The sequence below is a fragment of the Pygoscelis adeliae genome, unplaced genomic scaffold (assembly GCF_000699105.1).
Source record: "Pygoscelis adeliae isolate BGI_AS28 unplaced genomic scaffold, ASM69910v1 Scaffold314, whole genome shotgun sequence".
Lineage (NCBI taxonomy): Eukaryota > Metazoa > Chordata > Aves > Sphenisciformes > Spheniscidae > Pygoscelis > Pygoscelis adeliae.
Genome location: NW_008824668.1, coordinates 911,242 through 927,628, shown reverse-complemented (window position 1 = coordinate 927,628; position 16,387 = coordinate 911,242). Strand labels below are relative to the sequence as shown.

Genomic DNA, 16,387 nt, shown 5'->3' with positions numbered 1-16,387 from the left:
TTATCTTATGTTTTGTACCCTGGAACAGACCTTTTTATTTGCTTGTTTATATTGGGAGTTGCTTTGCATTACACCTTTGCAGGAATTGCATTGCCATGATTTGTTATAACAGCTCTTACGTTTCCTATTACACAGGTACATTTTCTTGCTCCTCTATTTTCTTTCAGTTTTTATGTATTTGTTCACTGGCTTTACTGCTGCACTAAATGGACATAAAAAATGAGCAAATTAAGAGAGTCAATGTCCTGCAAAGCTTTACTTCCTGCAAGCTCTAGCACCCTCTATTCACCAGTCTGACATCTAATGGTCACTAACACTTCTGTCGCCAAGAACAGGCCAAATTTAACTGCAGGACAATGACAGCAGGCTGAGCCCAACCCAAGGCCTCAGATCCTGCAGCTTCCTCCGCTTCTCAGAGGCAGCAGGCAGGCAGTCCATAACGTGGCAGCTCCTGCTCCATCTCTTCAGACAAGAATTCTTGAAGGCATCTCTCAAATTATCTGTAGGAGAGTTCATCTCCAGCAGCATCCAACTAGTTTAGTTATTCCTGGCAGCTGTATCTTGTAGCACATTTATCCTCTGAATCAGTTACTGCCTACATCTATTTTCATAGGCAGATTTTACTCCTCACTGGAAACACGTGACATTTCCATGACAGACGATGACAGATGAGAAACCCCTGTTCGAGAACACAGTGCTTTTCTTCACACTAAAATTTGCACAGCTGTAGTCCACCTACAATTACCAGTACCCTGAGCTGGCTAGCAAAGGACTGCACACAACAAAACCAAAAATTCATCTGTTTACCTTGTAATCTTCTACTGTATATTTCCACGATCCTAAAGGAGAAAGGAAAAAGACAATGTTATACTTATTCCTGTCTAACCGTTGTCTGATCTTCACAATTAACTTGACACGATCAAACAAGACCACTGTACAGATCTGTGTCCTTCCTGGAAATCTACACGACATCATGCTGCTGCTCAGCCCCTGGCTGGCACGGCTCAAGGACTTCCCTTAGCACATCCCTGTGTTCAGTGACAGGTTCCCCCTACCTGCCACCCCAGAGACTGTTTCAGGGGCAAACCTGTCACTTCTCCTTAGAGCTTCTTCTGCTGGCTGTTACTTTTGAATTACTTGTACCACCACCCACCTGCATCACACAGTTGCAAGGGAATCCATGCCCAAAGACTCCCTGAAAGCTAATCCTTGAACTGAGATCAGACTACCTCCTTTTGCTTCAATCTAAACCAAATGCTGTTTTAAGAACAATTCAGATATTGGGATTCCCAGAAGGCTACTGAAATTAAGCAGGAGATGTTTTGGATTCTTGCATTTAACCACAGATTTAACTAAGAACAATGAGACAAAGTTGTTTTTATTTAAAACAGATACCCTCCACCCATATATCACACCATCCTTCACATTTCAGTGCAGTGTTTACCTTAGTGCTCCTCTCGAACGTGACTTCAAGTTTAAGCCATTTGTGGGGCAATGCAAGTGATACTACCATCATTTGTAACCACAGTACATTTAAGAAAAATGTAACTCACACATTTAAGAAAAATCTTATAACTGCTCTGTAACTCAATGGGTTAGTCATGCCAACCGCAAATCCTTAATAACACGTCAAGTGGCCATGTAAAGAAGTTGCTATAGAAAGCTTCAATACCTGTCTGGTCAGACTAGACAAAAAACAGACACCGGCTGGCAGCCTGAGGCATTAGTTACAAGAAACATTTCTGACAATGAGGCTTGCCTGCTGTTTTGGAGAGAGAATTGTATGCAGAAACTCCCCTCCAGAAATGAAATAGTTGTGTTACAGCTGTTCTAAACAAAGCAACATAATATTTAGATATATGGAGAGGAAACAAGCTGATGCTGAGATTTTTTTTACACTGGTATTGCATATAAGAAGTCCTATAAGCATGTTTATGTAAAAACAGTTATTTGCATTAGCATTTGCAAGCCTGAGCTTAAAATCCAAAGAAAGATGTTTGTTTACTGAATACAGGTCATCCACAACTACAGAAACTCACCACATTAGACTAATCCTATTATGAAAGATTAGGTCTACAGTACCAACAGCCTCACAAATCTTTGTTTGAACACTGGTTGCATTATATAGGGCACGAAAGGGAAACACTATTTGGCCCACCAATCTCTTCATGGTAAGCACTCAAAAACAAGTGAGGACTGAGAACATTTTGTTATACAAAAATCTAATCTTTTCATTATTGCAGTATATGGGAGTTTTACCCTAGCTTGAAAAAGAGGCAAAATTTGACCTTTCAAGCACAGCACAGGAAGCCCTGCACATATTCATGCATGCTTCTATACTGAGAATAAGTAGTAGGAAAATTGTACACTTCTAGCACCATATTGCCACTTGCATTAAAAAAAAAAAAAATCACCGAAGACCGTTTCGAGCTCTTTTTTACATCTGCAATTCAGGGGTAACAAGAGACCAGAGCAAGCACGAATCAACTGATGCATATTTCAAATGCAATCCTTAATCCTGCATTCAAGCCCTGCAGAAATGAAACGAAGTCCTAAAGACAGCCTCTTCAGGAAGGATGTTCGCCTTCAGAAATCCAACTCAAAAAAACCCCTCACGACTTAAAGAGATCCAGCCACACGAGCACCAGCCAACACACAGTGCAAGCCATGAACTGCCACACAGACATCCCCAAGCGTAAGCAGCTACAGAAGGCAAAGTCCTTTGCCCAGCAACTGCAGTGCTGTCAGCTCAGAACCTCACCCTACAGCTTCAGCAGTTAGGTACAGCCACAGAAAACATTTACGAAAAGATTTAAGCGTTGAACTGCCTGTTTCAGCCTTTTAATCGGAGCAAAGTATACTCTGTAAGCACTGCTAGACGACGCGAAGATGGCCTCCCTGTAATATGAGTTACGTTAGCAAAGATGTCACTTCCAAGGGCCCTTCTGCTTCCAAACCGAATTCACTGTTGTGCAAGCAGAGCACAGAACAGAGCTGACTGACTTTAAAGCATTTTAGTGTCATATCCTACACGTTTCTTACCCGCTAAGAAAACCCAGCAGGCATGCAGATTTACAAGGCTGATTCTCATTAGTATTACTAGAACTACAGCAAGATTAACAGACATTATCAGGGAAAGCATAAGCAAAACCTATGTGGCCTTTCTGAACTACAGCCAATTTTTCAGATTCATTTCTCAAGAGAGACCCTTCCACTCTGGTCCCCCAGTAATCTGCTTATTGAAGGGATCTACCATCCCCTTCCTCACCAGAACTAGAATGTGTCACTCGATAACAAGACTCAGCGCAACAACTGATCCAAGGGCACTTGCTGAGGAAAAAGCTATTTTGCTAACAAATGTCTTTCTCAAGTGTGTAACTGCTTTGTTTCTTAGGCTGAACCTTATCTATAAAATCTACCCCACGGCTCTCTCAGCAGGTCTCGAGTGAAAGAAAGAAATGCCAAATTTATCTGAAGAGTCAGCTAACAGATAAAAGCTTTAGATTCACTTTCTATCCATAGAACGTGTTCATTTACAGTTTGGAAGTTTTGGATTTTTGTTCTTATCAGTCAATATACACAGAAGTAGTAAACAGCTAGAGATCCCCACTGGTTTTCGTGGCCTGCCTTCGAACGTGACCAAATTCTCTGTTGTTCTTGCTTCTGTGCTCCCTGCAGGCACCAATGCTTTGGATGAACGTACAAAAGCGTGACGGCTCTACTACAGTCGACTGATGTGAACTAACACAGAGCTCTAAGACTTATCTGTCCTCTCCACAAATCCAGGACACAAAGTGGGCTGAGCTTTAGAGGGGGACCAGATTAGAAAGATTAGCACAGTTAGCACAGCTTGGAATCCTTTTTACAAATGAGCATCACTTTCATTACACTAACACTTACCTAGCAAGCTTGCTGAGGCCAAGGACTTGTTTGTTAGGAAGATAGCCAATATGTACCTAGACAGAGGAGAACAAACCATTAACAGAATCAAAACCACGCTTCCAAATGCCTATGAAACTCATGCATAGAGAATGAGATGTGCATTTGCCCCAGAACTAACTCTGGAACAGTCCAGAAGTCCTAGCATGTGGGAGGAACATGCCACCATGCAAGCCTGAAAAATTGTGGAGCTAACGGAGACTGTAAATGCCTGGTGAGGTCAGTGTCCTGGTGAAGAACAGGTAAGTTTTCTGAGGGGGAGAAAAATCACAACTCTTCAAGAGTCAAGGCTTATGTTCCAAGTCTCAGGAATGCTACAGAGTTTTACTACATTTGGGTACAAAAAGCAGTCAGTTACTCAGCACAGCGCTGTTCATCTGAAATAAACATGCTTTTCTTTCAAGACCTGAAAATGGATTTAGGGAGCAGGAGGGAGAGGAACTGTACTTTACTTCCAGTGAAAGTTCTGATGGCAAGAAATACTTAGCCACCAAAATCAGGCTGCACTCGCTGATTTTTTTTTTTTCCTTCTTTGATAGTACCATAGGACCATATTTTATTTAGTTCGGTTTCCATCCCGCTCAAATATGGATTTGCGAACATTCATACTGAAGTCCAGAAGTCCTAGCATGTGGGAGGAACATGCCACCATGCAAGCCTGAAAAATTGTGGAGCTAACGGAGACTGTAAATGCCTGGTGAGGTCAGTGTCCTGGTGAAGAACAGGTAAGTTTTCTGAGGGGGAGAAAAATCACAACTCTTCAAGAGTCAAGGCTTATGTTCCAAGTCTCAGGAATGCTACAGAGTTTTACTACATTTGGGTACAAAAAGCAGTCAGTTACTCAGCACAGCGCTGTTCATCTGAAATAAACATGCTTTTCTTTCAAGACCTGAAAATGGATTTAGGGAGCAGGAGGGAGAGGAACTGTACTTTACTTCCAGTGAAAGTTCTGATGGCAAGAAATACTTAGCCACCAAAATCAGGCTGCACTTGCTGATTTTTTTTTTTCCCTGCTTCGATAGTACCAATAGATCACTATATAATTAAGTCAGCTTCCATCCCGCTCAAATATGGATTTGCTGAACATTCATACTGAACACGTAGTTGCACTAAGGTGGAATAAGTTCTTGAGAAGAAAAGTGCTCAGATACGAAGGTAGGGGGAAAGCCATTTAGCTTCTTGTTTTTAGAAAGCAACATAGGCTACTGAATTCAAGTGGGTTTACAGTTATAACAGATTATAAGCCAGCATTTGTGTCACTATACCAGAGACTTGAAAAATTAGCCAAGATACAGTAGGGGAGTGTCAGTGTAGGATTCTGTCTTAGCGCTTTGCCTAGAGGCCCCATCTCAGAATCCTGTATTGCTGTACCTGCAATTAGAGGTACCACAGTGCACCTAATTACCTGGCTAACTTGCTCATTCCTATCACTTCTGTTGGGTAATCAACCCACTGACACCTGAAAAGACATGAAACATTTCAGACAAAGTAAGAGACATAACTTAGAAACAAGTGTTGAATCCTGTTCCCCATAGAGTATTTTTGTGAATTTCTTAATTCCATTTAAGATAGAACTGCAAATACCAGACCTACTGGTCAGTGTTTGCAGCCTGTTTGATGTACCCAACAGGAGAATGGTTAGTCTGAGAATATTTAGAGGCATACCAAGTCATTTAGCAGACCATTATACGAGCAGGACCAACTCGGTGTTTGCGAGGAGATTTCTCCAAACCACACAGGCTAAACAGCTAGATGTAAAAAGAATGCATATATTGCCACAGGAGTAACGAAGAGAATATACACAGTACGTGTAACTAAGAATAACAGGCAAAATAGAAAGCTTGCACAGAAAAAGAAGTTACCTTGTTTTCCAGTATAAAATACTAGCAGTAAGAAAAGAAAGCAGATGAAATTGAGTTGACTCAACTAAATAAACGGCTGGTTTCTGTTCGGGTATTTTATTTTTGGGAGACAGTTTACTTGGAACACGTGTGGTACCAATCGAATTTTATAGGCAACAAAAGCACTTGCTACTCTCTGGCCTCTGAGTACTTTATGGCAGAACAGATGGATCAGAATAAGCTCCATCCTTCCGTGCTGATATGGGAGCAAAGGGGCCGAGATGTGCAGAAGGGACTATCCACTCCAAACTCTTCATCACGTTTACAGCAGTTAACTTGAGAATTTTTATTTTTCAAGTTGTTGGCATCACAATTTCAACATCATCTGAAACACGAGCCCCTTTCATGGGACTCCCAGCCTAAGCAGCCTCCTGCTAGTCAGTTTTGACCACCCCCTCCCTGACTGGGCTTGCTTATTTAAGGCAGGGCTGCTAATCAGAAGTTTGTTCCACTCGCAGGGGTTCCTGAGATGAATGTGCACTAGATAGCTCTGAGCCAGAAGCTAAATCCGTGACAGAGCCAGCGTGCAGGGTGAGTCGGTTTAATATCAAGATGTCTGCCCTCAAGGCTTGCTGCTGCTTCACGAAGAAGAGCTTTGATATGAAATGTCAGAAACCATTAGATTACTTAGACTAGGAAACATTGAGCATTATTTTAGGAGCTTAAATCCAAATAAAACTCACATTAAGGAGGTCTTCCTTATTTGTATTCTGAAGATTAACTTCTAGAATCATAGCCTTAAGCAGTAAATACTGATAGCTTTAAAAGCTTTGTAGTTACAACTACAAAGTCTTTTACATGTACTTTAGGTCTTTTATCGTGTATTCCCACATTTGTTTTGTGAGGAAGAGTTACCTTTCCAACAAATGGAACGAGGTGATGCTCACACAATGAGAACATGTCTATGTCCTTCACAATTACCATCTCATCATGATCTTCATCAAAGATGGCGTCATTCAGAACATCTGAAATTAAACATTTGCATTAAAAAAAAAATATATATGCACAAGCATGGAAGGTTCTTCCAGCCAGTATCTGAGAAAGCTTGTAGCAAGAGCATAGCTCCTTCAGAACTACAGATTTTAGGGTTAAGATATGAGGGGCAAGTAAGGAGTAACACCACAAGTACACTTTGGTTTGCAGATGACCACACAATTGCTACAGTACTATGTCAGACTACCTACATGCTACACCAGAAGTCAGCCTATAGTGTTTTATTTAAAGAATAGTTTGAGCCCAGGTTAGAAGGAGTCTAGTCTTTGCAGAATTACTGACATCTTAAGAGCAATTAAGACTACAGCTGATAAAGCCAGTGCTGAGCAGGAGAGCACATCTCAAAGTGGGCTTCCGTTAGTGCTTCCACATACCACAAGCAAAGCTGAGCCTCAGGTTTGAGAAAAGCTAAGCCATCACAGCAGTTTCCTCAAACAGTTCCACACCAGCATCACTACCTTCAAGGAGGCTTTGTACACAAATAAGATACTCTTATTTCATCCTGAAGCACACCAGCCGGCAGCTGTTTAGGCATACACAAAAGTCGAAGAGACAGATCTGTATTCACAGATCGGGGGAGAGATTTGCTGTCCTGAAACCGAAAGCCGGCATGCACGTGCATACTCCAGCCTAGTTCTGCATCTCAGAGTTAGCAGTGAATTGAGGTGAAGAAACCCGCAAAGATAGAAGGAAGAAGAGACAGCTCAGTAAGAAAAGGAACATATAACGCGACACTTTGCTAGCCTCAGAGCTCAGCAGAACAGATCCTCAGTTGATTTTCCAGATTTAGCAGTCCCCTGACACGTCCACACGCAATCCTGATGCAGGTTACAGCAGATCACCATAGTCTCCCCAAAGACTGCAGGCAGCTGGACCATGCTTGCAGAGGTTAAAAGTAGAACAGCCTTTTGAAGGACAAGAGAGAAGAGCTGTATAGAAGGGGGAGGGAAGAGAAGGAGGGGGGAAAAAGGGAGAATAGCAAGAGAGAACTAGCTGTACAGAAGGGCTGATAATCAGAACAAGGAACTCTGCAAACAGTTAGCTTGAAGCCACGGTGACTACTTGGAGTTACTTCCAGGTACCAGAGTCACATACACCACAGCCAGAAGGGGAACCAGGGTGCTCAGGGACTGCCCTGCTTCATCCACAGTGGAGCTTAGCACCTGCAGTTGCGATTACACAAATCTAATAGTCTTGTCTGCTCTACTTGCCTTTATGCCTTCCCCTGACATGCACGTACACCTAATGGCCACCATCTGTTGTCGATAACGTATTATCATCATGGAGCATTTTAATTTCCTGCTTGCTATCAGCACTACACAGGTAACCCTGGAAACTGTGCACAAGATGTTCTGCCTGCGATGCACGTTCTTTCCTGAGAAGAGCTGGCAACCTGCAAGACAGCGAGGCTGAACCTCAGAAGGCTTTTGATCAGGTCAGAGAGCAGGAGTAGGGGGCACGAAAGAGGCCAGGAAACAACTCTGTAAAAGCACCTGATTTTGTTCTTCAAATTTCAGAGTCTAGTTTATACCAAACACTGTTGGAGAGGATTTTGATTACCTAGGGAGCATCACCCAGCTGTATAACTATGAATTCAGCCAGGAATAGCCAGAATCCGAAACAGAGCAGGCTCAGAGGAGAGGGAAGGGGAGACAGAGCAGCCGTCTGGGTTCTTAGCTCCCTCCTGCAGCACTCTGCAGATGTGCCATTTCTACAGCAGAAAGGCAAACAGTGGTTTCACAAAACCTGCTACTATGCCCAACATTATTAAAACAAAATCCAAACAGATTCACAAAGCATCTCCAGAGTGCCTGCTGCTGTTATTAGACCACCAGCTTGGCTCATACCAGCCTTGCCAGGAGCGTATCAGAGCCCGATGTTAGATATGGATTTACGTCAGCACACTTGCGAAGCAGACTGTTCAGAACAATCAAAAATGGCCACATTCTCATTAAGTCATGGTAATGTGTGATGCAGCATAAGGCCAAAGCCACAACAGAAGGTACTTCAGCCGTGAAGTCTCATATATATGTACATATATATGCATATACACACTTATTCATGTATAAAATAGCTGTTAACAGATCCTTACAAACTTCATCTAAGGAATCTATTACTGGAATCCTGAAGAGCCGCGTTGTATCACGGAGACAGCTGTTAGGCGTATTTTAAAGCTGGGGGAAAGAGAAGGTTAAGCGACCTGTGAAGTACCACACAGGCAACTTAAGGAACAAAGCGCATCCTTCGCACGGCTAAAGCAATCAAACGGGAACACAAAGGTCATCCATTCTTCTTGCATATCCCCTCTTAGGCTACAGCCCACAGTCACAGCAGTTTGGGCAATGCCCCCTCACAGCCAAGGGAGTCTGAGAGGTGCATAAGCAAACAGACCCGTGCATCAAGAATATAACCAGAGCTGTGGGGTGCTTCTCATTTATACAGGTCTTGCCAATTTTGCACCTGAGGTTTATTGAATATTAGTGGCAAGTTGCAGCCAGGTCACAGGTGATACCTGCTCAGACGCATAACTTCTGCGGTAATGCCTGCAGCAAGGTGCGCTGATTTTAAGTCAGCACCAGTTATTCCTTGAGAAGGAGGGCCAGAGCCCATAAAGGAAGAAACCAGCTTAGTGTTAGCCCCTCCAGTAACCCCTTCACAACTGCCAGATGATACAGGGAGACAAAGGTAAAACAAAATGTGAGACTGAAGGCCCCTACCCGAGTAAATGGCCATGGTGTTAAGAGAGCCCCAGTCACCTCCATCCTGCTCCAGTCCCTCCTGCTCACACTTCCCAAGCCTGTCCTCCTGAAAATAAGCCTAGCTTGAAGCCTGCCTATCCCTTTACTTTCCCCTTTGAAATCCAAGCCTTGTGTTGACAAAAGAAAAGTTGGGTAAAACATCTTGTAGCTGTGACAAGATGCTGTGCTATGTCCCACTGCAGCACTTGCTCTCAGTAATTACACAGGAGAGACTTGTTTGGCAGAGACTCAAACACTCTGTGCAGGGAGGCAATACCATTTTATCTAACTTTGTCTGGTTTTTTTGGTGTTTGTTTTTTTGGGGTGGTTTTTTTTTTGTTTTTGTTTTTTAGTCATTCAATTTGCAACAGCATCAAACAGGGCCCCGACAAGCTCAGCCTGCAGCACATGTTCTGGAGAACTTAACGGAGCTGAAAAGACAGAAGGGAAAACGGGGCCTCAGATTAACCAGGCCAGAAGCAAAGCTGGGGAGAAATCTGTGCCTCTTTTCCCATTCTTTCATTCCACCTACCAGGGCACACTGCTTGCTTCACTAGCTTGATTTCTGTTTCCTCACTTGGAGGCCCCGAAACATTTACTCTTGCCACTCAGGGCAAGATCTAAAAGTCGTGTTGTCCCTCCCCAGGCTTGTCCTGGTTCACACAGAGCAATGTGGCTGTTACATTGGCTGCGTCTCAGCTCTAAAATACCCACCTGCCCTTCCAATGCAACTGCATCTTGTCCATCCCTTCTTCCTGCAGCACCAGGATCTTCAAAGCAAAAGCTCAGAAGTCAACAGGGCTTTTAGAGGGAAGGAGAGCTAGAAGGAAATATTGCTAGCTTGGTTTCCTGACAAAGCAAGGCACCCGCAGCTCAGATGGGCTCCTCCTCAACAGGCTACTTTTCCTTAGTACAAAAAGGAAATTCTTCCTCCCAAATGAAGCAAGACTTTTACTCCCTCCAAGGACCACCTACACAATCATCCACATCAGTAGGGCAGGACTAGTGTCTCCTCTGCTAGCAAGAAGATGGACATGTTCATACATCATCCCTTGGCCTCTCACAGTCATACCTCCCTCACTCTGCTTTTATTAGTCACAGCTATGCTCAAGTGCTGCCACCAAGCCCTGTCTATAAGCCAAAGGAGACTGCAAATAACACCATTTTCACTCTCCACCACCCCAGAAAAACTAAGGGAATTTACTGCTTAAGTCCTTAAGCCTAGACACATCATGTTAATGAAAAGCTAAGGTTCAAATTAAAATATATGGCTGGGAGGAAGGGAACAAGAACAAGCGCTATATGCACAGTCGGGGCACTCTCTAGATTATTCCAGTTGATTTTTCCTTCAGCCCAGAGTTCAAGTCCTGTTGTAGAAACTTCAGTGGGCTGCTAAAACTGAACAGTCACCTCTGGTGCAAGTTAACTCCTGAAACAGAGCAGAATTAATTTTCCTCTTTAGCTTCAGAAAGAGTTGATAAAAGCAAAAAATCAGAATTGGATGAAGACAGAATGAGAAAGACCTTTCAGGATTTTGCGTCAGAGCTAAGCAAAGAGACCTGTTGCTATAGAAACTATTTGCATGGCTTTAATGTGACACAGGCAAGCAAAAGCACCTCCGGCAGCCAAAGAAGCTAGAGCCCACCCGGCAGCTGGCTCGGTAGGTGAAGGGAATGAAGGATGGCAGCACTCTGCAGAGCAGCACTGCATCAGCTTCACAGCACTTCAGATGTCCCATTTTTACTATGCCTGGGACAGAAGACTGAAGTGATGTAGGTTGTTCTCACTATCAGTTAAAGTACTTCCCCATGGTGTTAAGTTGCCCCACTTCAGAGGAGTCAGACTGAGGATTGTTCAGTGTCAAGAGGATGAAGACAGTTTCAGAGATTCCCTGATACTGTTCCTTGAGTTCATCCATCCTGGCAGAGACGTAAGGCACAAGGTTCTCCTGATACCCATTACACAGGTCCAGACTGCCCTCACTGACAGCCCTTATGCTCTCCATGGTGACCCATAAGTCGCAGCAGGCAGCTGAGGCCATCATAGGAATGGGTTCAGGCCAAGGGATACAGACGTCCTGTGAGGGTGGTGGGGCAAGTCACACCATACCAATGCCCGTTAGCGTGAACAAACCAAAGTACAGGCTGAGGTCAGGTACCTTCTGCTCTCCCGGGAACGCAGACTGAGTTACACCAAAACCAATGGCAGGGGACCTTGCATGAACTAGGAACAGGTCGTGGTTTGGAGGATACTCCAGAGCAGCAGTGCCATGAGTCAGAGCCCAAAGGCTAACCGTTCATTAGGGTATGTTGGCAGATACCTTTGTCTCTCTCAGAAAGAAGTTCCTCTTTATCTGAAGACAGATGTAATTGACAGAGCAGGAGCCATGAGCTAACAGCTGAATGTGTGGTAGGGAAACCAACTGACTACAGGGTCAGAATTAAATCTGGAAGGAAATTGCTATAAAAACCTTTCAGTTGCTGCTGGGTAAGCAATAAGATGTAGAGTCAAACTGAAATGTTTTATTTATTCATGTGATGACACTACAGGATAACTGTAGTTAGAGAAAATATTCCAGACAAGAAACAAGAACATTAATGCAGCTTTTCAGTATTAAAAAGGTACCAGGAATTTATTATGCATACAGAGAAGAGAATCAGGCTACAAAAACACTCATTCATATAAAGAGAGTTTGTACTGCTGCAGAAAGTTAATGACTTCAGGTTGCTAAGAAAGGGAGTGGTCTGGGTATGCCATTTGCTTCAAAACTCTTTAAGAGCTCTAGAGAGAGCTCTAGAAATGCCACATTAGTATTTAAATAGGCAACAGAGTTCAAAAGCTGCAGAGAAAATTAAATGAGCACTATGTGGCTTCCTTGCCACAACATACCTTCCTAACAGGAACCAAGAGAAACCTCAGACACAAAAGAATTTACAAGTTTACAACTAGTATTTCAGATTTCATCACTGCCACACCAAAGGACTAGAAACAGACATTCAGCTTCAGACAGGAACATTTGCTTCAGAAACAAATCTTAATTCCGCAGTTACCAACAGAGAGGTGAACCAGATGTGTAATTTAAGGCACATTTCATAAAAGCAAAGACAGAGGAAAAACATTATTGCTATTCAACTAATTCTGGCCATCATTTGTACAGATTCATTTATTTTCCTGTAAGACACTTTCCGTGTTGCAGTGAGAGAGTCAAGTCTATTCATAAGAGATCAGTTATTGCAGACTCTCAGATGAAGCTACGATTAGGTTCTAGAAGCTGTTCTCTGCCAGGAGGTTTATTGATATGAGGGAAAGCAAGGTTATGGAGACTCTCATTAAAATGTATCAGGATTTCAAGAACCATTTCAATGTCTCATGTCATAGAAGGTGCTGAAAGTCCCCCCATCCACACTTCTTTCTGAAATTGAAACAAAGGAAAATCAGAGAAGATGAAACACCACTTTGGAAAAGCAGCACGAAGAGATCAGAAGTCTTTAATAGTTAAGATCCAAGAGGTTAAGAAATTTAATAAATTCCTGACAAAACCCCAAACAAACTTGGTGTTACTTGAGCATTAATGAGCAGGGGAGATCATCCCGGAAAGTCCTACAGCCCTAGTTCCCAGCCGAAGTTTTGCTGCATTGAGTACCTGTTTCAGCACGGTAGGCTTCACTCGTGTGGGAAGAAACCCCCAAGAACCTTACTCTGAACAACCCGGTATCGCCCACCTATCGATTTACAAGAAACAAGCCATGGCCATACCACAATAATGCTGAGGTAATAGATTAGACTGTTGCATCTATGCAAAGCAAGAGAACTTGCAGTACCTTGCTTCCAGTAAAGAATGAAGTAACTCACCAGCTCTCAGCAAAGGGCAGTGCTGCTCGTCAAACAGCCTTGTTTGTTTAAGGCACTGCCTGTCTATTTTTACGTAGCGATGCTTAGCACCTCTCATCCACAGCAAACTGAGTAGGCTTGGAAAAATTTATGAGCTTACACCATTGTTGTAATCCGTCAAAATACCAAATCCACACAGACAAGAAGATGAAGAAAAGAGTATTAAGGTTGCAGTTTTTCACCCTTCACCATAGGAAAAGCACATAAACTAATGAGAGAGGAAAAGCAACATACACACAGTTCCAGCAGGTGTTAAATCTACTGTATGAGACCTAATTAGTTGTTACTTGCTTTAAAATAAAAGCTGCACAGTAGAGTCACTTAGCTTCCAGGCAAATAAAGCATACATGCAGCCTTTCAAACCACAGAGGTTCAGAAAGCAAAGTTATCCTCTCCCAGTATTTCTGATTTTCATTTCCCTATTAAACATGCTGAAAGGACAGCTGAACCTGCCAACACGCTCGAAAGCTAACACACCTACCAGAAAAGTCTTCCAGCCTTTATTGATGTAACAACTATCACCATTACCAGCAAGTACACTGTTTAATGAACATGCTGGTTTTCTTAGAGTGCTTATGGATGATGAAAACAAGTTCACTCTGTACTGCAGATGCAGGCAGCTTGTTCAACCCTGTGCCTAATGCTTCCTACAGGACTACACAATCAGAACCAACTCCTTTATGATTTACCTTTTGAAGCTAGCATCGTTGACACTCACTGTAACTGACACTGTTTCTGTAACTTATCAGTTAGCTCTGCTTAGCAAGATTGATTCTGAAGTCTTCAGCTTCAGATACAAATTAGTACTGTCTGCAATCTTGTGTTCCCATTTATTCACTCATTTACTGCATTTGCACACACTTGTGCTTTGTAGTATTTATATATAGACTCAGACAGCACCTCCAAATATGACATTAAGCCTTTAGTAAAAGGAGGAACAGATCTCTCAAGGTTTAGTCTCTGTGTGGCAGGCAATTGCCTGAACCAACTACAAGAAAGCTAACAGCAACTGGCTATCAACAGCCCTGCTCACCTTTATTAACCAAGAGGGCAGGTTACTATTTTGTAATATAATTTACTCCCAGAAGTACGAAGCTGATAGATCCGACCCTGGAAAAGAAAAGACATGGTCTTGGATGCTCATGCAGAAGCACTGCATGAAACTGAAAAGTAAAACTTTTGGTACCCCGCCTGCTCTGCCATCCTTACCAATACCTTAAGAGGTTTCTGTTGCAATGGCTGTTAGCCCACACAGATGCTCAAGCGTGAACTGCTAGGATTTTTTTAATCTGGTCCCCAGGTGGATTTTGTTTGAAGTCACTGGAGGCATTCTTGCTACTCCAATGAAAGTTTGATGACTAGTACTATAGAAGTGAGATCAATACATTTGAATACAATTTGTCAAAGAAAGAGGTTGAGGCCTTTAATAAAGCCAGGATTAATAAGAGAAAAGACATAATCTAGAAAGAACAGAAAGAGCCAGATTTCGACATTTAGCAAGTAAACTCTACTAATGGCTCTGAAATGCAATACTGACCAGCTGCAGAACACAGATAGCAAAGATCAATAATGGGTAAAGCAAGAGCACTGTTACTCTGCACCACGGAAAACAAGCTAGGAAATACACACACAGTGGAAGCTGGAAAGCAGAATCAGCTTCTCTGCTATTCACATAAATCTGAATGGAAAGAAGGGACAGAATTTAGATGTAATCTTCCCTACAACACTACACAGTTAAGCTACGGGAAGTACAAAAATACAAATACAATCAGGTGTCATGGAAGCAAAGTGACAACACCCAGGAAAGGAGATCAAATGTCCAGCACATGCCCAAATGTATTATGTTCTCAGACACACAGTAACCAAAAGACCAAGAAAACAGTTTGTTCTTAAGAGTGAATTATCAATCAAGGCTCAAAAAGAAAAACAATACCCATTTGCTGACTCGGTTGAAACGACACAACAGCTCAGCAGCTTCCAAAAGCTTTATGGGTTCCTTAAGCCAAACTCCCCACTCGCACCGCTTGGTCTTCTCCAGTGCCACCACAGAGGACAGACTGCTGCAGGGCAGGTAAGGCCATCATCCCTCACCATACCCAAAAGCTTCCAGCAACCTGACTGCACTCAAAACCGTTCAGTGACAAATAAGAGCAAGGCGCCACTCAAATCACTAACCTCTGAGAGCAGTGGGCAGCATTCAAGGCAGTCAGGTAGCTTAGTTTTGTGACCAACCACATAACCCCCATGTTCCCACTTAACAGCAAGCGAGGCTTGAGTCAAGCACATTAAACACTGAAGACCTCCTGCAGCGTACTTGCAGCTTTACACTCTCCATCCTTCACTATATTTAATAATTTGGGAAGATATCTATTACATCATTCTTTCTAATTTTCCACATGGGAACACAAATGTCATCAGAAATGAATTGCTTTTCTCCTGCCTACCTAAGGCAGATACTCAAGCAGACAAACTCAGAAGGCTGATTTTAAAGCCCGTAGCCGTACCAACATTCACTACCTTGGTTTGCCTTTGTCACTCTCTTCTGGCTGTACAGTCCGGCAACATTTCCATATACTGGCAAGGGCCGTGAGCCCAGCTGGGGCCAGCTGAAGACAGGTGCCTGTTGCAACACACTTTGCTTCTAGCCCTGGGTTTGTACAATCACCACCACAGACCTTTTCCTTGAGAAACCTTTTATGAAGAGGTGGGACTTACAGCTATTATAACTGTCTGTTATCTCCTGCCTGTTGGGGGGGTAAACTTGAACACACTCCTCATACATCCTGCAAATCACTGCTTTAACCTCTGCCTATCCAGACAGTTCCACATAAGGAGATGAATAAGCTGCAAAATAAACCTAAGAAAACAAGAGGTGAGGTCAGTGCTGCTTTTTTGTTGGGGTTTGGTGGTTTGTTTTTTTTTTTG

General features: G+C 42.9%; 1 protein-coding gene across 1 annotated transcript in view; it reads right to left on the bottom strand.

The window, feature by feature from the left end:
* GCH1 (GTP cyclohydrolase 1) overlaps positions 1-14,616 on the bottom strand; it is a 15,737-nt gene extending 1,121 nt beyond the window's left edge. The window contains exons 1-5 of the mRNA XM_009322919.1: positions 14,589-14,616; positions 10,438-10,443; positions 6,696-6,805; positions 3,901-3,956; positions 808-839 (exon numbers count right to left, since the gene is read on the bottom strand). Of these exons, the coding sequence (XP_009321194.1) occupies positions 808-839; positions 3,901-3,956; positions 6,696-6,764 (157 nt within the window). The 5' untranslated portion in view covers positions 6,765-6,805; positions 10,438-10,443; positions 14,589-14,616. The remainder of the gene's footprint in view (positions 1-807; positions 840-3,900; positions 3,957-6,695; positions 6,806-10,437; positions 10,444-14,588) is intronic.
* Positions 14,617-16,387: the final 1,771 nt, after the last annotated feature.